The following is a 20,950-nucleotide window of genomic DNA, read 5'->3' as shown; positions in this document are numbered from 1 at the left end:
CCACCCTTCCTCAGGGGTGTGTGGTCCTGGAGTAGGTAGTGTCTGCGGTCCCATAGGATGCTCTGACGGTCTGTGTGAATCCGTGGGCTCGTAGGTGCACCTACAGACCTGAGGCACATCTGCGCACGGGCTGAAGATCATGATGGGCCTGGCCGGCCCGCCGCGGTGCTCGGAGCACGGCGATCACACATGCGGATGGATGGGGCTGCCTGCTCTGATCCCTAACTTATTATTAAGCTCCTCGCTCTTTGCAGACGCTCCCTGCGCCTCCCCCGCTCGGGGCTGCTGCGGCGCAGGCGCCGGGCCGAGCCGAGCGCCGAGCGGGGAGCGGGCGGCCGCGCTCCGGGCCGGGGTCCCGGGGGAGCAGGTGAGCGACCCGCGCCGCGCGGCCCCCAGGCCCTTGGCGGAGACGCCGCCCGGCCGCGCTGCGCCGGCGCCCCCGCCTTCCCCGCCTGGCAGTACCCGTCTTGCCTCTGTTGGCATCACCCCTCCTTCCCTTGCCTGGCAGCCCTCCTCCCCCCTGCCTGGTATCTCCTCTCCTCCCGCCTGCCTGGCATCCCTTCTCCTCCCTGCCTGGCAGCCCTCCTCCCCCCTCCCACGTCTGGCATCTCCCCCTCCTCACGCTGCCTGGCATCTCCCCTTCCTCCCCGCTGCCTGGCATCCCCCTCCTCACTCTGCCTGGCACCCCCTTCCGCCCCCCTGCCTGGCACCTTCCTCTTACCTGGCACCCCCCCCCCTTCTCCCTGCCTGGCATCTTCCTTCCCTCCTCCTTTCCTGCTCTCTCCCCCGACTCTTGACTCTCTTCCTCCTCCTGCCTGGAACCTCCCCCCACCTCCAGCCTGGCACCTCTTCCTCCCACCCCCTTTCTTACATCTCTTCTGTGACTGGCAAACTCCTGTCCAACCTCCTCTCTGATACTTTTACCTCCTCATCCTGGCCTGGCACCTCCCCTCCTTCCTTACCTGGTACCTTCTCATCCTCCCTCCACCTGCATTTGGCTCCTCCCCTTTGCCTGGCACCCTTCTGCCTGGTACCTTCCTCTCCTCCCTGTGTCTGGCACCCCCTCCCCCCCCCCCCCCCCCCCCCCCCCCCCCGCTTGGCACCTACTCCTCCTCCCCATTGCCTGACACCTCCCCTCTGCCTAGCACTTTCCCTTCCTGCTCCTGCCTGGCATCCTCTCCCTCCTACCCACCCCTCTGCCTGGCACCTCCCCTCCTCCCTCTGCCTGGCATCTCCCCTCCTCCCCCTGCCTGGCATCTCCATTCCTCCCATCCTGCCTGGCACTTCCCCTCCTTCCTCCCTGCCTGACACCTTCCCTCCCGCCCTTTACCTCCCCTCCTTCCCTCCTGTCTGACTTCTCCCTCCTTCCCCCACCCCACACCTCCCCTTCTTTCCCCCTGCCTGGTACCTTCCCTCCCCTGACCCCCACACCTCTCCTCCTCTCATCCTGCCTGGCATCTTCTCTCCTCCCTCTTTGCCTGGAACCTCCCCCCATACCTCTCCTCCCATTCTGCCTGGCACCTCCCCTCTGTCCCCCACCTGGTACCTTCCCTGCCTCCACATGGCATCCTCCTGCCTAGACACCCCTCTCCCATTCAGGTTGTCCCTCTGTCTTCCACCTTCCTGCAGGGCACCTCTCCCCCAACCCTGGGCTGGCACCCTCTCCCCTATTGGCATCTCCCTCCTTTCATTGTCTCCTTTTGCTCCTCCCCCTTCTCAGAGCCGCCCCCTGGCCAACACCACCTACACTTGACCCTGAACCACTCTCAAGCTCCCCCGATTCCTACAGAACTGCCCTCTGCTCATCCCCTACCATCTGCCCAGAGACTTCAGTTCACAAGTTGGGTTCTGACCTGGCCTACAGCCTTCCTGCTCTTGAATGAGATGGAAGTGGGGAGGGCTGGTGGGGGGCTGCTGGGGGTGAAACTAGGAAGGCTGTGCCCACAGGGAGGGATGAGGAGATTATGCAGCAGGCTGACTCTACCTGCCTGCCACCCCTAGCATTCTCTTGGGACGCCTCTTGTCTCCAGAAGTCATCCAGGCCTGATGTTCATGCCCTTCCCTCCAATGCCCAGCTCTCTCCTCCACCTATTGCCGAGTCCTCCAAACTTGCCTCCTCTGCCAGGCCCTGGGCTCTGCCTGGATCCTTTGCTCTTGTCCTTCCAGCTCTGTCCTGCAGGACCTGGTCTCCGACTGCTTCCTGTACTCACACTGCTCCCACCCCATGCTCTTCCTGGTGCCACCCAGCCCAGGCTGACCCTCGCGTGCTGCCTCAGTCCTGGTCCCTTCCTGCACACCTCCTGTCTTCCTCAGACCTCTTGTCAGGGAGTTGGTCCACATGGCCAGCCCCCTCAGCTTCTTCACCAGCTTCCTGAGATCCCTTGTGAATCTGCCTTTGGGGCTCAGGGTCTGGCCCATCCCTCCCACTGCCCTCTCCTTTCAGATCTTCCTCAGAATGGCCCTTGGTGCTGCAGGCGTGGTGGGCTCTGGGCCCGGGCACCGAGGGGGCACTGGATGACTCCCTTGCTGCAGGACCCTGCCACCTATGACTCCAGGCCTTCAGCACCCACCCACCGTGGTACAGGTAGGTGCTGCCTCCCCTGTACTGCCCAGGAGTAGGAGCCCGGGGGCCTTAGTGGGAGCTGCTGGCTCTTGGCCTTTGGCCCCATGCATGGCTCCATCTTGGCATTTCTGCCCCGGCTGGGTCCAGGGCAGGGCCTCTTCTCATCCCCTCTTGCAGCTGGAGCCTCCACCCAGACCCTGCGGACATCTCCCTCTTCCCTGGCGCTGCCTCTTGCTGAGTGCCCCTTGGCCTCCTGGCATCCCTGGGGCCTGCCTCTCAGGCCAGTCTGAGCCAGGGACAGTGAGCCTGAAGCGAAGTTTTTGGTTCAGGTGAAAATGGTCTGGGGCTCTGGCTTGTTCTGCTTCCTCCCCACCCACAGACCCTCAGACACCCACCTCGTCTCCCCTCAGCCATGCATGTGTGCATGCACATACCCCCCCCCCCCACCGCCGACACACACACACATGCTCTCTGCTAGCTGGGAGGTACCTGCTGATCCCTGGCACAACTTGGGCTCTAGAAACCTAACCCCAAACATGCTGTGGCAAACCTCTACAAGCCTTCCAGGACCCAGGTCGGGGTTTGTCCTTGGTAGCAGAGGGTGGTGGCAGCCTGTTGCATGGCCTCTGGTGGGAGCCAGCCTTATGTGGCCACTCGGCAGGCCCCGAGCTCAGGGCTGCTCTCAGACCCACTGCACATAAGTTGGACCCTCTTGACGGAATGAGAGGAGGCCAGCCTGGCTAGTCTCATCTGTCCCTCTGGTCCAGAAGGAAGCTCTGAGGCACTGGGTGGAAAAGCCACCTGCCCAAGGGCCATTCATCCATGGGAAGGGGCTGGAGTGGGGTCTGAAGCCTGCAGTCTGTCTGAACTCTGCCTGCCCAGCCCCTGCTGTCACTGCGGCTCCCTCACTGGTGGGAGTTGCCGGCAACAGCCTGGGTGCTGTTGGGCCCTGGGGGTGTGAGGGATCCAGTCTCTGCCCTCAGGACCCCCATTCCCACAGTGGGAGCAGAGTTGGGTAGTCCCACAGAAAGTGCCACAGTGAATGATTCAGGCTTCGGGTCTCTGAAGAGGGAGACATCAGGAAAGCCCTGGACAGGGGCACTTTGAAGTGGCCTTCAGAGAGCAGGAGGGTGGGGTGGGCTGGTGCCCTGGGGGCGAGGGGTGAGCAGAATGAGAGTGCCTTTCTCAGCTTCTCCTTCCTCGGAAGCAGCAGAGGAACTCGACCTCCTGCTTGGGCTGCTCTGAAGCCCGGGGCACCTTGCCCCCTCTCCGCCCCCCACCCCTCTGGCTGGGTTGTACCCAGGGCAAAATGGTGCTGGTGCTGGCTGCTGGGGGCACCTGAGGCCCAGAGGATGGGGCAGCATTGGGTGGCAGTGACAGCTAGTGCAGTCACCTGGTGCTGGTCATCCCAGAAACAAACCAGCGCAGGAAAGTCAAGGCCCCCAAACAAAGATCCCACCCCCTGTCCCATGACCCAACCACCACCTTAGGTTAAGTGTGGACCTGTTCCTCAGCTTGTGGGGGGCTTAGTTTTTTAATGCAGGATCCTAAAGACAAGGAGTGATCTAGTGTGCTAACCACATTCTTTCTGGGTGGCTCTAAGGTTCTGGGGTATCTGAGGTGCAGTCCAGGTTGAATGGGGGGCTAATGGGGAGGCCGCTGAGTCCCTGGGAGGGATCCCAGAAACAGGCCCCGACATGGCGACATGGCGAGTGCTCGTAAATTGCGGCTGATTAGGGCTGCCCTGAGCTGAGCCCTCAGGGGCTACGCAGCAGCAGGAAGGGGCAACACTGGCTGTAGACCTTGCCTGAAGGAGGTGATCCCTCTGAAGGGGGACAGTGGGGGAGGGGAAGCTTGAAAAGACTGAGGGACCTGGGAGGCCCTGGGGGCAGTGGATGCATCCCAGCTTCATCAGGTGCCCGAGTGACTCCGGCCACAGGCAAATTAAGGGTTCATCCTGGGATTCCTGGGGAGTCAGGAGCCCTATCCTCTCCATGTGATGGTGGTGAGGGGCGAGGGACTGGGGAGGTATCTGGTGTTTTATTTTGGAGTCACATTAACATAAAATTGGCCTTCATTCAGCTTGTGCAGTTGCAGGAGTGGAGCTGGCTTTGACGCTCTGGCTTGGGCACGTGCTGTCATTTGGATGCTGACAGCGCCGAGCTAGCGTCTAGACAGCGTGAGCCCAGGCGCAGCAGCTGGAGGCTGCCTTCGCCCCGAAGCGCTGGCTGTGTGATTACAAGTGAGAGCTCGTTGTTAGTGAGTGTTAAGTGGTAGAGGTAATGAGCTGGAGGTGTCACGGGAGGAGGTGTCACGGGAGGAGGTGTCACGGGAGGAGGCTGAGCTGCAGACATGCAGGATGAGTGAATGGCCCTGTTTGGGCTGGATTCTGAGCCCTCTGGAATTGCCGCACCAGAGGGGTCAGCCTGCTTCCGGTGGGCGCTCAGCTGAGGGACACTTTGTGGGGGCCATGGCTGTGTCCCCTGGTGTCCTATGCTAGTGAAGGATGTTCGGACCCTCAGTAACTCGTAAGGGACCCTACGGGAGAGTAGTCACCTGCTTTAGCCTGGCCCACCTCTTGATTTGCATCCCAAGCTGTGAAAACAATTTCTTTGTGACCTAAACGTACTTCCAGGAAATCTGAGAAAATGTCTAAAGAGCACGTGCCCCGCTCGTACCTTTACTGGAGTTGACAAACTTGGACCATCTCCCATGTCAACCCTCTTTGCAGACTGAAGAACATTCTGAGGCCTGGAGTGAGGGACAGTGTGCTGTGAGGAAAGGGGAGAGAAGCAGAGACGAGAAGATGCGGGAAGATGCACTTCTGCTCCACCTCATCCCAAAAAGGGTTTGAGCTAGTTTGCAAAGACACATATAGTGAGGAGATGGGCCAAGGGGCGTAGGGTAGGGAAGGTATGTCGTAGCCAGGGATGAGGTTAGTGCATGAAACGAAGACCCAAGGCCCCTCTCACAGTGGGCCAACAGGAGCAGGTACGTGATTCACACAGCCCGTAAGACAAAAATCAAACCATTCGCTCAAAACCACTGTGATTTCTGAACCTGAGACCCCGAGAAGTCTCTCTTGTGTGATGACATGTGGGGGATACTGTGTGACAAAGTTAAGGAATGTCCTCAACAATACCGCAGCAGTTTCCTAGGGTTAGGGCAAGGAGCAACACCGTGCTGGGCTGCCGTATAAAGCTTGCTGGTCGTGTTCAGTCCCAAGATAAAATTGAGAACAACTAGAGGAATGCGTTGCCTGCCTTCAGGAAATACTCTCTGTGTTCATATTTACAGCAACATTTCCCGTAAATATCAGGCAGCAGGAAGGCCTATTTAAAATCAGGAATCAAGTCCAGAGTCACGTTCTTGGGGGGGTAATATCCTCATGTGACAATAAAGACCTCAGTCAGCACATGTGCCCAACAGGTGAGTTTGGGTTCAGGGAGAGACCAGTCACACACCTTACCCCCACCTTGAACCCACTGAGAAACAGACTCAGATGTCAGGGATCTGTCAACTTCATGGCAGGGAAAGAGACTGAAGAAAGAGGCTTGAACCTGGGGCCAGATGTAGAAGGCAGACCCTACGCCCTAACCTGGGTTTGCTTACGCAGGAGATGGGCTCCCTCCTGGGGGCAGACCTGCCCAAAAGGGAAGGGCAAGCTGTGGGGACCAGCCCTGACTTCACCGTCCCCCCACCCAGGAGAGAAACTTGTCCAGTAGGTGTCAGACCCTCACTGCCTCATCAGACAGAGCCTCTCTCAAGCGGGGGAGAGGTGTGGGAGAGGTGACAGGATTATTCCAGAATCTCCTCTCCAGGGGAATAGAGTAGAAATTTCCTTGTCAACACATGAAATCAAGAGAATAGGGTCTCTGCCACAGTGGGGGTAGGGCCGGCCACGTTGCTTATGGTGACATCAAGGTTCAAGTCCAGACCTGGCAGTGACCTTTGACCCTACCCTTTCCTTCTCTCTCCATCAGAACAATCCCCTCATCCATTCCATCTTCCATTTCTTCTTGGGCTTCGGGTTCCTGTCTTCACTCAGGGCCTTCACATATGCTTTTCCCTTTGCCTGCAACACCCTTCTAGCTCCCTTCACCTGCCTAATTACATTCATCATTCAAGTCTTGACTTAAATGCTACTTCTTCCAGAGACACCTTCTCCCACCCTGATTAGGTGTAAAGTTCCCCCTTCTTGTTTGTAGCATGTGCCAAAAATTTAAATATTTTATTGTAGTGCTCCTTAAAGGCGCACACTCGTCTGTCTTGTTCAGCACAGTACAGAAGAATATTTCTTGAAGGAACGAGCAAATGAAAGAGGCAGTGAGGGGAGACGGAGATGGCTCTGACAGCTGACCCTAACATGAGCCTGGGATCCCTTTGCAGTGTTGGCCCTGCCCTCTCTACACCCCCACTACCCGAGGGTGGGCCTTCCTTGCCTGCCCACCTTGACCTGCCAACACCTGAGCTGCTCCACACAGGTGCTCTTGGCCCACGCCATGCAGTCCCTCTGCCGCAGGATCTGCTTACCATGTTCACAGAAGTTCGTTCCATCTTCAGTGCTTCTTGTGGTGAGGGAGACTCCTCCTCCCTTGACCCTGGTCTTGCCCTTTGGAGTCACAGAGAATAAACCCCTTTCTGCCTCCCTTACGTCTGCCCGCCTGCCGACATTTGCAGGCAGTTCTCCACACCCCCGATGTCTGCTGTCAGGAACATCCGGCCCTGGCTTTTCCAGATGTTGCTTACCTGGGGGCCTGTGCGGGCTGCTCACCACCTTGGTGCCCACCTGGTCAGAGGGGCGGGGCTGCCTAATGGTGTCAGACAGGCGTTGAGCCACCCAGGCCTCCGTTGACCGATGAGCTCTGCCCCTTACCAGTTAGACTGAGTTGGGAAGAAGCACGTAGTTCTCTGAGCCTCAGTGTGTCTCGTCTGTAAGATGGGGCTTGATGCCCCTTCTGTGAAGATTCCGTTGATACTGAGTACCGAGTACCCCTCACAAGGCCTGTCACGTGGTGAGTGTCACGAATGCCCCTCGTCACCATGTGGGTTAAAATGTGATGCTCAGCACTGCCTCAGCTCCAGGTGGTGTCAGTAAACCCTGTGACCAGTGTCTCCCTTGGTTCCAGGCCCTGCTTGCTATTCTGCCATGACACCATTGGCTCATAAAGGCCTGGAATCAGAGAGAAGCCCCCGGGGCTTTCCTCCCACCAGCCAGGGAGTCCCTTCTCCCTGGTCCCGCATCTGTGAACTCATCTTGTCAGTTTGAGCCCCCACCTTTCCAGCCCTCAGCTCTGCATCCAGCCTGATGCAATCTGCATATTTGAGAGGCCTGCCTTCTTTGCCTTTAATAAAGTTTTTAGTTGGTTGGGGGGCGGGGGGAAGCGAGCCAGTGGGGCCCCAGGGAGAGCCCTGTGGTCCTCTGGCTCTCCTGGACTGTGAACAGATTTGATGGGTTTCAGCAGCTGAATCAACAGCGGGGGCCCAGGTGGGTGGGCTTGGAGGAGGTGCTGCGGCACCTTGGGGAGGGGTCTGAGTAGAGGGAGGACAAGCTAAGCCCCAGCTTCGTCTACAAATCCCACTCCACCCCGCCCCCACCCAGAGGGATGCAGCATTTTGCTTTTGCCTTTTCTTGCCTCAGTTTCCCCTCTGAGCCCCTACTTTACCACCCTCACCCCCATCTTATCCTGGACTCTTCCTTCAGGAGAAAACTCGGTCTTAGAAGCCCTTTCAAAAAATGCCTGTTGGGTAGATGACAGCCCCAGCTGTCAGGACTCCCTCCACCACACCCCCAAGCCCCCCAGCCCCACCCCACTTCCTCAGCAGCGCCTGAGACTGTAGAGCAGTTACGATGGGAAGGAAAGGAGTCAAGCAGGCTGGGCCCGGAAGAATGGCAGGCGGTGTTGATTGAGGGCTCCCTGAGAGTTTTAAGAATTGTTTTAAGAACTTTTTACGGCTTAGCTGATTTGTCCTCACGACACTATGAGGTGAATGCTGTTATTATTGTCATTACTTTAAGATGAGAAACTGAGGCCGAGAGGGGTTAAGTAACTTCCCAGCGGTTAGGACAAGAGTGCCAGCTGGGGTGTCTTCATTGCACCCTCAGAGGTATGTGGGGACCCAAACCGCAGTGGCCTCAAAGGGCAAAGCAGCCGGCCCTTCATCCAGGCCCCAGCCATCCTCCTTTGAGCCCCAGCACTGAGGCCCAACGTCGAAGGCTTGTTGTCATCGTGGACCAAGCCCTGGCCGCTCATTTACGTTAATAGCTGGGTCTCTAGGGCCATTAGAGTTTGCAACTCCTAAATGAGGAATGGGGGAGTATGGTGAATAGGGGAGCTCCTGTCCCTTTAAAAAGGGACAGCCCCTCCTCAACTCCGTCTGATTGTTTCCAAGCGTATTGGTGGTGGGCTTGTGTTGCCAGATTTCCTGTTTTTTGAGAGATTCTGGGAATTTGGCTTTTTATGTGAAATCTCCTAACTTTTAAGGTTTTTAAAAGTGTTTAAGTCACAGTGTGGGCTAAGTGAAACCTGTCTGCCTTGCCCCGTTTGCAACATCCACCTGAGCTTTCCTTACCCCATCACCCGTCACCTGTCATCTTGTCTACTCCTCAGACCCAGAACCCTAAATCAGCATTTTTCAACCCCAGAACTGGAGGGTCCCCAGGCGTCCGTGGGCCCCAGTTTGAGAAACATTGTATTAAGAATTGCTGTCACTTTAGGTAGTCTCTTGTCATCAATGAGTTATAAACAGAATGCAAAGAGTATGGTCAAAAATGTGAGGATCGTCCCCCAAGTAGAGATCAGGGACCCCACTTTGAGAAGCATTGTCGATTAATCTTCAATGATGTGCTACTGATGGGAAGGGTGCGAGCTCGTGCAGAATCCCCCCATTAGCTGTTTTAACCCAGAGCAGTGGCTGCTGAGGGAATTCAGGGTCCCTTTGACAAACAGCTGGGGAGATGCAGTCAGATGATGGGCTGAAAGTACATTGACCTTGAGATCAGAATGTGGAAGTCTGAGCCCCACCTTCGACAGCAGTTCATTGTCTAGCTCTGAGTCAATCATTAACCTTGTGTTCCTCATCTTTAAAATGGGTATAGTAATATCCAGCCCTTTAACTTCCTGGGATGTTAATGAACCAACTTAAGTAATGCATATTGAACTGTTTTGTAGGCTGCTAAGCTCCATGAAGATAAATGTGTTCATTGGAGGTGTTTGACAGAGTCTCTCCCAGTATCTTGAGTATGACACATAAATGTGGGCTGGATGCAGAGGTGTGCTGGTAAATATTTAACAACTGGCTCTTGACAGGGTGGGAAGGGGGAGTTGAAGTCTCATTTGTATCATTTGCCAATTTCCAGGGTATAAATACTCCTATCATGGCTGATTTTAAACTACCAACGTGACATTCCAGCACATCACTGGATGTTACTATGATTGAGTAAATTCGCTGCCAGTTGAAGACTAAACCCAAAGTGTGTAGATTTTCTGGAGTCAGGGCTTTGTCCTGGTACCTGTCCTTTGTCAATACATTCAGCAAAGACTTGGATGAAGAGAGAAGGTCGTGCTCACTGGATTTATGAATGATGCACAGCTGGAAAGGATGGTAAATATATTGGATTACAAGATGAATATTAAGAGGAATAAATATAAGTGTCTATTCCTGAGTCCAAAAAGGCAACTTTACAAGTGTGGGATGGGGAGACATGTTTTGGCACAATCAGAGTAGAAACAGAGTTGAGGTTTTAATTGACAATGAGTTCAATACAGGTCTAAAGTGGGCTGCGTGGTCACCAACAAGCGACTCATTGATGGCAGTGATGACTTTATTCAGTCCTTGCTGACTTAGAGGGAATTTTCACATATGTCCTCTCCTTACTATTTTGCTACTCACAGTAACCCAGTGACAGGTGAGATGATGGTCTCCTCATTTTAAAGATGAAGAGACTGAGGCTCAGAGAGGATGACATGACTTGGCACTTTTGTCCTCCAGTCAGTAGGTGGTGGAATAAAGACTCGAACTCAGGTCTCTGGCCCAGGTTCTGCCCTGTGTTGTGCTAACAGAGCACCTTGTTCTGAGCACCATGCTTCCAGGCTTCAGGCAAACCAGAAGATGTGAGAGGAGAGGCCTGGTGTCGCAAGGACTGCCAAGCAGGTCACAGGGAGACCCATGTAGGAATAGTAAAGAGCACTGTTGGGGGCAGATTCGTTTCCCAGGGCTGCCGTAATAAAGTCCCAGACAGGGCAGCTTGAACATGGAAACGCATTGTCTCAGGGTTCTGGAGGCTGGAAGTCCGAGATCAAGGTGTTGGCAGGGTTGGTGCCTTCTGAGGGCTGGGAGGGAAGCATCTGCTCCAGCTCCTCTCCTTGGCTTGTGGCCAGCCGTAGTCCCCTTCTATCTCTTGGCATTGTCTTCCCTCTGTGCTTGTCTGTCTCTATGTCCTAATTTGCCCTTTTTCTAAGGACACCGGTCTTATTGGATTAGGGTCACCCTAATGCCCCACTTTAACTTGATTACCTCTGTAAAGACCCTGTCTCCAATAAGGTCACATTCTGAGGTACTGGGGCTTAGGACTTTAACATATGAGTTTGAGGGAGACACAATTCAATACAGAACTGAGGGACTTTGATAGCTGTCCTCAGAATTTGGAGCATGTCTTATGAAGGAGGGAGAAGAAGAGCTCCAGGTGGTTAGAAGCTTCAGGAGGTGACCCTGGGTCATACGTGCCACAGGAAGAACCAAGGCCCTGAGGGATAATTTGACTCACTGCCACTGTGGAACCCTTGGCTGCTAGAGCACTGGCTCCTCACCTGGCTCCAACTTTCCTCACGCAGGAACGTGCAGAGCCGGAGGGAGGGCTCTGGCCCTTCTGTTCCCATGGACGCCCTGAGCATCCAGTATGCCACTGGTGCAGCAGCTAGCCCACAGCCCACCCCACAGCCTGCCCCACAGTCAGCCCACAGCCAGCCCACAGCCAGCCCCACAGTCAGCCCATAGCCAGCCCACAGCTTGCCCACAGTCAGCCCACAGCCCACCCCATAGCCCACCCACAGCCAGCCCTACAGCCCTCCCACAGTTGGCCCACAGCCCACCCACAGTCGGCCCAAAGCCCACCTCACAGCCCACCCACAGTCAGCCCACAGCCAGCTCCATAGCCTGCCCACAGTCAGCCCACAGCCCACCCACAGTCAGCCCACAACCAGCCCCACAGCCTACCTACAGTCAGCCCACAGCCAGCCCCACAGTCATCCCACAGCCTGCCCTACAGCCAGCCCCACAGTCAGCCCACAACCAGCCCCACAGCCTACCTACAGCCAGCCCACAGCCAGCCCACAGCCAGCCCCACAGTCAGCCCACAGCCTGCCCTACAGCCAGCCCCACAGTCAGCCCACAACCAGCCCCGCAGCCTACCTACAGTCAGCCCACAGCCAGCCCCACAGTCAGCCCACAGCCTGCCCTACAGCCAGCCCCACAGTCAGCTCCGCTGCTGCTGCTGAGCCCTGGATGCCCTCACTACCTCCCGAGTACCTGAGGCGCAGCTCCCAGGAACTCATGGATTCCACCATCACCCTGGGGCATGGCTGCAGCTGCTGGCTTCTCCACCACTGCCACTGAGGCTGCATACCCCACCAAGCCACAGCCCCTCTGAGGAGGTAGCTGGTAGGGGGTGATTGCCTCTCTTCTCCATAAGGAAACCCAGAGCTCTGGAATGGGGTGGACTGGTCCTTCACTCTCCCCTACCTCGTGCCAGAGCTGTGGCCATCCTGGGGCAGGAGTTGGCATGAGCTTCTTGCATCTCCCACCCTGTCGATGCCTTTGGCCCCATCAGTCCCTATCTGGTCCTCAAACTCATTGAGTCCCGGGGGCGGAGGGTGTGTCTAGCGTGTGAGTCAGCAGCACTTTGCATAGGACAGTCACATGTAGGTGCTCACTAAGCCTGTGGAGTGGGGACAGCAGAGGAGGGGAGGGGATGGGTGCAGGAGGAGGCCCTGCTTCTCCTTCAGATGCCTCCATCAGCAGCTCCCGAACCTCAGCTTCCCTAGACCCAGCAAGCGGCCTCACCAGTTCTTCTTAGGTTTAAGTCCAGTTGATTCGCTACTTGTGGTGGCTCCTGAATGTCTCCCCCCATCCTTTTCTGCAGCCCCTACCAAGTTTCTGGGCTGGTCACACAGGCTTCCCACATAAGACCCACCCTAAAAACTAATACCACTAGTGGTCATTCTCTGCTCAAGGAAGCTTCCAGTGGTTTGGGTAGAACCCAGACTCCCCATGGGCTTCCAAAGCCACCATAATTAGCCACTATGAATAATCACCTGGCCAACCCCTCACAGGTACCCTCCGGGGCATTTGGGACAACACCCGCAGCTGAAGGCCTGCAAAGGATTCCTGTTTTCACTGCTCACCTAGCTGGGGGTTGGTTGGTGGCAGGACCACCATTACCCAGAGGCAGGGCAGGGCAGCGGCAGCCGCGCCCGTGGGGTCAGGCGGGCTTGGCATCAGGAGGCTAGTAGTAGCAGTGACTGCTTGATAAGTGTTTACTCTGTGCTGAATTCTGCACATGCACTACCTCATTTTAATCCTCACATCCACCCGTGAGTCAGGTGTGGGGCTCTCTATCTTGCCGATGAGGAAAATGAGGCTCAGACAGGTCAGGTGACTTGTACCAGGTTATGGTCACTCATTGGCCGAGCCAGGTGTGAACCCAAGATTGTCTGACTCTACATCAGTGGTTCTCAAGCTGGGGCAATTTCACCTTCCAGGGACAAAGGACAATGTCGGGAGATATTTTTGTTTGTCACATTGGAGTTGGGGAGAGGGTGCTGGTAGAATTTACTGGATAGATGCCAGGGATGCTCCTGACATCGTAAGGTACACGAGACAGCTCCCACAATAATCATCCAGCCCAAAATGTCAGCATTTCCAAAGTTGAGAAGGCCCGTCTGGAGTCCACGCTCAGAGCCATCACACCATGGAGCTTGCAGAGACCCCACCCAGGGCAATGGGTTCAGGGCCTGGGGGAATACAGGGCCCCAGAAGAACTGGAGCAGGGCAGTCAGGCCCCATTGTCATAGCCCTGGCCCAAGACAGACTCAGATGCACTGGCCGAGGCAAGAGCCCAGATCCGGGAGGAAGGGCACAGGGTGAGGGGAGGCAGAGGAGCGATTCAGAGGCGGTTCGTTATGCAGGTGGGTGAGGGGCACCAGCCAGACTTAGTTACAAAGGTTTGCAGAAACCAGGGGCAGTGTGCCAAGCAGGACCAGGCCCTGAGACCACCTCCCCCGTCTCCGCCCCCCCGGCCTGCTCTCTGGGGCGTCTTCACGAGGCCTCTTGGCTGACACCGCAGGTATTTGAGCCCAAGAGTAAAGCACAGTCTGCTGACTTCCAGGGTGTGCTGTGTGGGGACACGGGAGAGGCTGAGCCTGGCTTTGATCGTGACATCCTTGGTTATAGACAGGGCTTGCAGACCTTCCCGCAATCCCGCGTGCTTTGCCTGGTCCCCCAAGAAATCTGCAGTCCTCTGAGCATAGGTGGAGCCCTTTATTTTTTGCTCAGATCATTTCTCCTACCCCTCTCAGGCCAGGCTGCACCCTCTGAGTTCTCCAGACCTATGGCCACCGAGTGGCACCAGGAAGGCTGGACAAGGTGGCACTAGGGCTGCCCCAGGGCTGCCTGCCTATGCCCTATGGTCAGGTAACCATGTGTTCCCAAAGGAAGCACGCACTGAGGTGGCTAGGTGGGAGGCCAGCGAGGCATGTTGACGTGGCAGTCCGTGTGCCTGTTTCCCACCCAGGAGCTACAGGGATGCACAAGTGTGTGTCCACTCATAAGGCAGGAGGAGCCACTGAACCGCCCACTGCTCGGCCCGCAGGAGCCAGCAGCTGGTTCCAAGTTTAAATAGGATTCATTTTTGGCTAAAAGGTAACTCTTACACTGGACCTAAAGGTTCTTCCTCAAACACATTTATTTTAGATACCTTGACAGCAAATCTTCTAGAATTTATATTCCCAATGTTTGAAACAATCTGCTTGAGGTTTTTGGCGGTATATTTTAAAAGATAAATGAAGATAATTCAGCTTAAATGTATAGGCCTCCGGGGATCTCCATTTCCTTCTTTAAAAAGCAGGTGTTTGGGGAAGGTGGAGGGGTCTGTGTGTGTGTGTGTGACTATCCCCAGCAGGCAGGCACTGCACAAGGGGACATCAGGAGGCAGCGTGGGATGAGGGAGAGAACCCAGGGACATTGAGGCTGCGAGACCCAATTTGCAGTCCCAGCCTCACTGCATAATAGCACAGTGACTTTCGGCAAGTCACATGGCTTTTTAGAGCCTCCTTTCCCTTATCTTCAGAGTGAGAATCCTAGTATCCACCTGATGGGTCTCTGTGCGTGAAAGTGCTTGTTCAACAGTCCAGTCTGGTACAGAGTGGAGATGATATTATTAATTCTGTGATAACATGAGCTCAGACTGGAACATCATCCAGCATTTGGAAGCATGCTAGAAATCCCGAGTTGACGTGGAGTGGGCTCTCTCTACACACCTTTGAGATATTAGGGTCTCTACCACGTACCAGATACTTGGGATTTATCTGCATACAAGACATAAAGACCCCTGCCTTTTTGGAGCTCTCATTCTAATGGGGGAAGGAGAAGTTAAACACTAACATCGAAAGTAAGTAGATTATGTAGAATGGTGGAAGGTGTGCCATGCTATGGGAGGAAATTGAGCAGAATAAAAGAGATAAGGAGGGTGGAGGGGAGGGGGAAGCCTGCAGTTTTTAATAGGGTGGATAGATTGTGCCCCATTGAGAAGGGGTCATTTGGACAGACTTTAGGAGGTAAGGGAGTTAGCCATGCAGACAGCTGGAGGAAGAGTGTCCCAGGTGGAGAGAACAGCAGGCTCAAAGCCCCAAGGCTGGTGAATGCCTGGAGTTTCTGAAGAACCACAAGGAAGCCAGAGGCTGGGGCAGAGAGAACAGTGAGGGAGTGGCAGGAAGTGAGGGCACAGAGGGAGCAGAGAGTGGCGATGGGCCTGGATCCTGGGAACTATAGGACCTTGGCCCTCACTCGGAGTAAGATGGGGGCCTTGGGAGAGTTTTGAGCAGAGAAGCGATGTGATCCGACTCCTTTTTAAAAGGACTACTCAGGTTGCCAGGTTGAGAATAGACTTTTGGAGGGAGGGCGGAAGCAAGCTATTTAGTATTCACGGATTGGACCAGGGTGGTCGCAGTGGGAGGTGAGAGGGCTTGGATTCTGGATCCAGAGCCAACAGGACTGGCCTGCAGATTGGATGTGGGATGTGAGAGAAAGACAGGATTCCAGGATCATTCCAAGGTTGTGGGCTTGAGCAATGGCAAGGAGGGCGAGGACTGTGGGTAGAGAGCCATGTTTGAGGTGGAAGAGCAGGAGTTTCACTGTGGGCATATTAAGTTCGAGCTATCTATTAAAGATCAAAGGTCCAGGTGGAGGGGCCAGCCCCGTGGCATAGTGGTTAAGTTCACATGCTCTGCTTCGGCAGCCTGGGGTTCTCAGGTTTGGATCCTGGGCATGGACTTAGGCACTGCTCATCAGGCCATGCTGTGGTGGTGTCCCCCATACAAAATAGAGGAAGATTGCCACAGATGTTAGCTCAGGGCCAATCTTCCTCACACACACACAAAAAATCCAGGTGGACGTCTTGAGTAGACAATTGGATACATGAGTCTAAGGATTGAGAGAGAGGACTAGGCTGGAGGAAAACTTCTGGAGTTGCCAACATATAGATGGTATCTAAAGCTATGAGATTAGATGATGGATGAGATTGCCAAGGAAGCGATTGTGGAGAAGTGAAGAGGACCAAGGACTGAGCCCCAAGGCACTCCAACACTGAAAGGGAAGGAGAGCTGAACATCCAAGGAGACTGAGAAGGGGTAGCTAGGGATGCAAGAGGAAAACCAAGAGAGAGATAAGTGTCCTATAAGTCAAGGGAAGAAAGTATTTCAAAGAGGAGAGTGCTGACCTGTGTTGAATGCTGCAGTTGGTTGAGCAGGATGATGCCTGAGAACTGATGGTTGCGTTTGGCAACAGGGAGGTCATTGGTGGCCCTGATAAGACCATTTTCAGTGGAGTAGTAGGATGAGTACCTGAAGGGATTGGGATTCAGGGAGAACTGAAGACAGCAAATGTAGACAACTCTTTTGAGAAGTTTTGTTGCAACTAGGCAGTAACCGATGGGATAAGCAGGGTTATGAGAGTTTTTTTCAGGTGGGAAAATGCCAGTACTTCTGCGTGCTGATGGGAGTAATCCAGTAGAGAGGGGAGAGCTGATGATGCGCTGGTGTGGGAGAGAAGTGCGGGAGCAATGTCCTTGAGGGTGTCAGAGGGGCAGGGAGCTAGTATACAGGGGATGGCCAGCTTTAGACCAGAGCACAGATAACTCAGCTGTAGGAACTGGGAGGGGTTGGTGGGAGGTGGGACGATGTGAAGGGAGTCTCTGGAAGTTCTTCAGAAGCTTCTGTTTTCTCAGGGAAGTGAGAAGCAAGGGCATCAGCTGGGAGTGAGGAGGGGGGAGGAAGAGTTGGAGGTTGGAGGAGGGAGAAGATGTGAAAAACTCCTGGAGGGGAGTGGGAGCAGGAAAGGACGTGAACAGACTAGGGCAAGAGTGGGACACCTGGGCAGCTGGGGCCGTTGATGGCCATGCTCCTGAAATGACAGTGAGACCAGCTCAGGGCGGTTGTGTGTCTCTCTCCAGCCACGTTCAGTGCCAGGGTGCAGAGGAGTACAGTTAGTGAAGCTGGATTTAACTCTTAAGTAAGAGAGTCAAGAGTATATGCAAGAGAGGTTAAAATGGTAATTTTATGTATGTATGTAAGGGTGTGGTTGTGATGAGGGGTGAGGGTCAGAGAAGAGGACTGGGGTTTCCAGCAGAGTCGTGGGCTCTGGGGGTCAGGTTTCTGGACAGAGTGAGCTGGAAAGAAAGGAGATGGTGGTCAGAGAATTGGGTGCTGACGACTGATATTAGGAGTGAGGGGCTGTGGTTGCTGGAATTATAAGGTCCAAGAGATGACTCTGGAGTGAGTGGCTGAGGAAGGCTGGGGGATCACTAGAGGAGAGGTGGCCAAGTAACTGAGAGACCAGAGGTGTGGGAAGGACCATCCATGCAGATCCCGAAAAGCAGAAAGAAGAGGACAGGAGTCATGCTAGAGGGAGTGACAGTGAGCCAGGAGCTAAAACGCTCAAGAGATGAGGTGCTGTGTTGGGGGGTAAGATGCAAAGGCAGGGGTCTGGAAGCAGCAGTGAGGGGCAAGGAGGGTCCCTACCCCACGTCAAGGCTCTGGGGGAAACACTGCCACCACATGGAAGGTTTCAGCGGAAGCGTTCCTCAGCGGGGAGCCCGGCTTCTGTAGCAAGAAGGCCAAAGCGCGTTCACAGAGGTGGCTGAGTGTAGTGGAAATTTTACTTAGGACAGACCATGCAGTAGAAGGGTTCAGGTTGGTGGGAGATGGGAGCAGAAAGGGGTACACAGGGCTCTATGGAGGTGAGAGTGCAGGAGTTGAGGGGAGTCTGGGACTTTCTGTGACGCCTGACCCAGTCAGGGAAGAAGGGCATGATGCCAGTAAGGCAGGTGCACTCAAGACAGACCATGGCACAGAGGCAGAGTGTCGGGCTAGGAGCGGGGACGGGCAATGCAGAACGGAAAGTGCCCTTTCAGACCCTGTGAGCAGGGCTCACCTCTGACTCCTAAGGGAGTTGAAGGCATCTGGGAGACCAGGTCTGCATGTTGCTTCCATGGATGTTTTGTCTATACGTGCCACTGCCCATTTGGTTTAATTTCCCAGAAAAATTCTTTAAGGAAATACAGATGAATTTTTTTTCTATTCAATTTTCTTCACTCAGGTGACATCCTAGACCTCAGAATGTAGTGTATGGCAGAATTCCCTCTGATCACCTGGTCAGAGCAGTCACTGAGGCCTCAGAAGCTTCCTGGGGTGAGGGACGGGACATTAGGCCACAAGGAGATTGTCCTGACCGTGGTCATGATGGAGCACTGAGCTGTGAGAGGGGAGAGGAATCAGAGGTTTAGGATGGGGCTGCTGTCTGCCAAGGGAGAGGAAGGCCGGGGCCTAGGAGCTGTGGGGCGTGAGCAGGGCAGGAGTGATGGCTTCAGCCAGACAGAGGGTGTTGTGGGGATGGGTGGGTTTCCCAGCCCTGGCTGCCGGGCAACCAGGAGGCAACCAGTGGAGCAAGCTAGGCGCCCATGCTCTGGGAGGAGGAGAGGGAGGGGCTCGCTGTAGTTTGGAATCGTGACAGCCTGTGAGTCCCGAGGCCACAGATCCCTCTTGCTTTTGGCCCTGAATCTAGCTCCACAAGCCAGTTGGTCCAGAGGGAGACGGGCGGGTCAGGAGTGAGGATGGTCCTGTGGGACCCCTACCTGCCACCCCACCAGGCAGAGCCACGCCCCGTGTACCACCTCCTGGGAAACAGGAGGTGGGCTGGGGCAGTTATAGCACCCTTCAGGATCCCCCATAAACACCGCCCCACAGACCAACCCCATCCTTGCCAACATGGGGACCAGGCCAGGGTGGCTTGTTTTTGCACAGCGCCACAGTTGTTAGGTTTGAACTGCTACGAGAAATGACTTAATTAATGGCGGCCATGAGGAGAGTGAGAGAAAACTTGCTGTGAATCCAAAATGTGCCTTCCCTCCGGGCCTACGGATACTTAGAGCCTGAGAGGCCCAGCTCTTCGCTCTTCCTGCGACCGGCACTTTCAGCATCCTGATGTTTGCAGTGATGACGTGTGAGGTGTATGTGAGGGACCGGGAGGGGGTCCCAGAGCGCCCCATGAGACTGAGGGAACGCACGGCTGGCAAAGAGAGGAAGGACTTATTCAACTAACCTTTATCATGCACCTGCTTATCATGCAGGCCTCTGGGACCCCAAGGCAACGCCTTGCCCTCCTGGCAGGAGGCTGACAGCATGGTGGTGTGTGTGACAGGGACCAGGCTTCATTGCCGATTGGCAGCATCCCTTACTTGGTGTGGGCCTGCTTCTCTGTGTCTCTGTCTCTCTCCCTCCTGCCTTGTCTGCCCTGGTTCCCGTCTCTGTCTTATGGAATCCTTGGATTTCAGGGCAGGAAGGCCCTAGAATCCTCTGACTACACCCCTCCTTTTACTCCTGAGGAAGCTGAGGGGCAGACAGGGATAGCGACTTGCCCAAGGTCACATAACTGTTTAGGTGTCCTACTTTTTCTTTGTTTTTTTTTTTTGCTTCTTTCTATCATATTTGTCTCTCTTGTGTGCGTTTGCAAAACTGACACAGAAAGGCGAAGTCACACAGAGAGACAGACTGCCCCCTTGATAGTAGCAGAGGGTGTCCTGGGCACAGAAACATTCTGGCACAAAGAGGGAGGTACCCAGCGCCGCTCTGGCCTGGGGAGAGCAGTGGGGTAGCCAGGAGGAGGAGGAGGACTATGCCACGATGCCCCTGGTCTGGTCTGCCAATGTCCTGTTGCTGGCTGGAAGAAGTCCCTCACTAGAGGTGGGCGTTAAGGTGGAGACGCCCCTCCATCCATCTCCGGAGGCTGGGCCTGGCCCCAAGGTCTAGCCAGGGTTCCCTGGGGGCCTGGGAGTTAGGCAAGACAGGTAGACTGGGTCCCCTGGCATGTCCTGGGGTTTAGTGACCAGAGGAGAAAGTGGGGGCTGGGTTTAGGGATGGGCCAGAACATAGAAATCAGGGGTCCTCAGCCTGAGAGCTCCAGGTGGTCTCACTTTCGTCTCTCTCCCATTCTCTGTCACTCTGTCTCTGTCTCTGTCTCACACACACACACACACACACACACACACACACACACACACACACTCTATCCGTGAGGGTAATTTCATTCCGCTAAGAAAAGCTTTATTGCTGGCGGTGTAGGGAAAAGGGGCAGCGGGAAGAGGTCTCTCCCTTCAGTCTGGTTTCCTTTGTTCCTCCCTTGCCTTCCTCCCGCTCCCCTTCCAGCTTCCCTTCTCTCCTTCTAGCCGCCTTCTTCCATTCTCCCTCCCTCTTCGCCTCCTCCCCCCTCCCCCTGAGCTGGGACCCCTTAATGGGACCTCCATAGAAGGCGGGGAGGGTGAGACTCTGGGCTCTGGCCCCAGCCTCGGTGGCCATCTTCCCGCAGGGAAGGAGTTAAGTCTCTTCGCTGCATCCCTCCTCCCTCCTCTGCCTCCCCCCGCCGCCTCTGAGTCCTGCAGCTAGGCCCTGGGCTGACCTTCACCGGGAGGGAGGCCGCAGTGCGCATGCCCAGGCCGGCTCCGGGCCGGCTCCCGCCGCTGTCCCGGCCCCCGGCGGGCGAGGGCGAGGGCGGGCGGCTGCGGGCCGGGACGTGCCCCCGGCGCTCGGGCGCGGTGGGGGGGCCGCCGCCGAGCCCGTC

The 20,950-nt window shown here is 55.6% G+C and overlaps 1 protein-coding gene across 6 annotated transcripts in view; it reads left to right on the top strand.

Moving 5' to 3' along the window:
* The first annotated feature begins 254 nt into the window (after window positions 1-254).
* The window catches only part of SMARCD3 (SWI/SNF related BAF chromatin remodeling complex subunit D3), a 33,827-nt gene continuing 13,131 nt past the window's right edge, over window positions 255-20,950 (top strand). For 5 of the 6 annotated variants that reach the window (XM_070516433.1, XM_070516410.1, XM_070516389.1 and 2 more), the window contains exons 1-2: window positions 255-367; window positions 2,444-2,584. In XM_070516433.1, the coding sequence (XP_070372534.1) occupies window positions 2,546-2,584 (39 nt within the window). In that variant the 5' untranslated portion in view covers window positions 255-367; window positions 2,444-2,545. The remainder of the gene's footprint in view (window positions 368-2,443; window positions 2,585-20,950) is intronic. The other variant, XM_070516443.1, reaches the window with a different exon arrangement.

This window comes from Equus asinus, chromosome 1 (genome assembly GCF_041296235.1).
Source record: "Equus asinus isolate D_3611 breed Donkey chromosome 1, EquAss-T2T_v2, whole genome shotgun sequence".
NCBI lineage: Eukaryota > Metazoa > Chordata > Mammalia > Perissodactyla > Equidae > Equus > Equus asinus.
The sequence above is the reverse complement of the archived record's forward strand: the minus strand, read 5'-3'. Positions and strand labels throughout refer to the sequence as shown.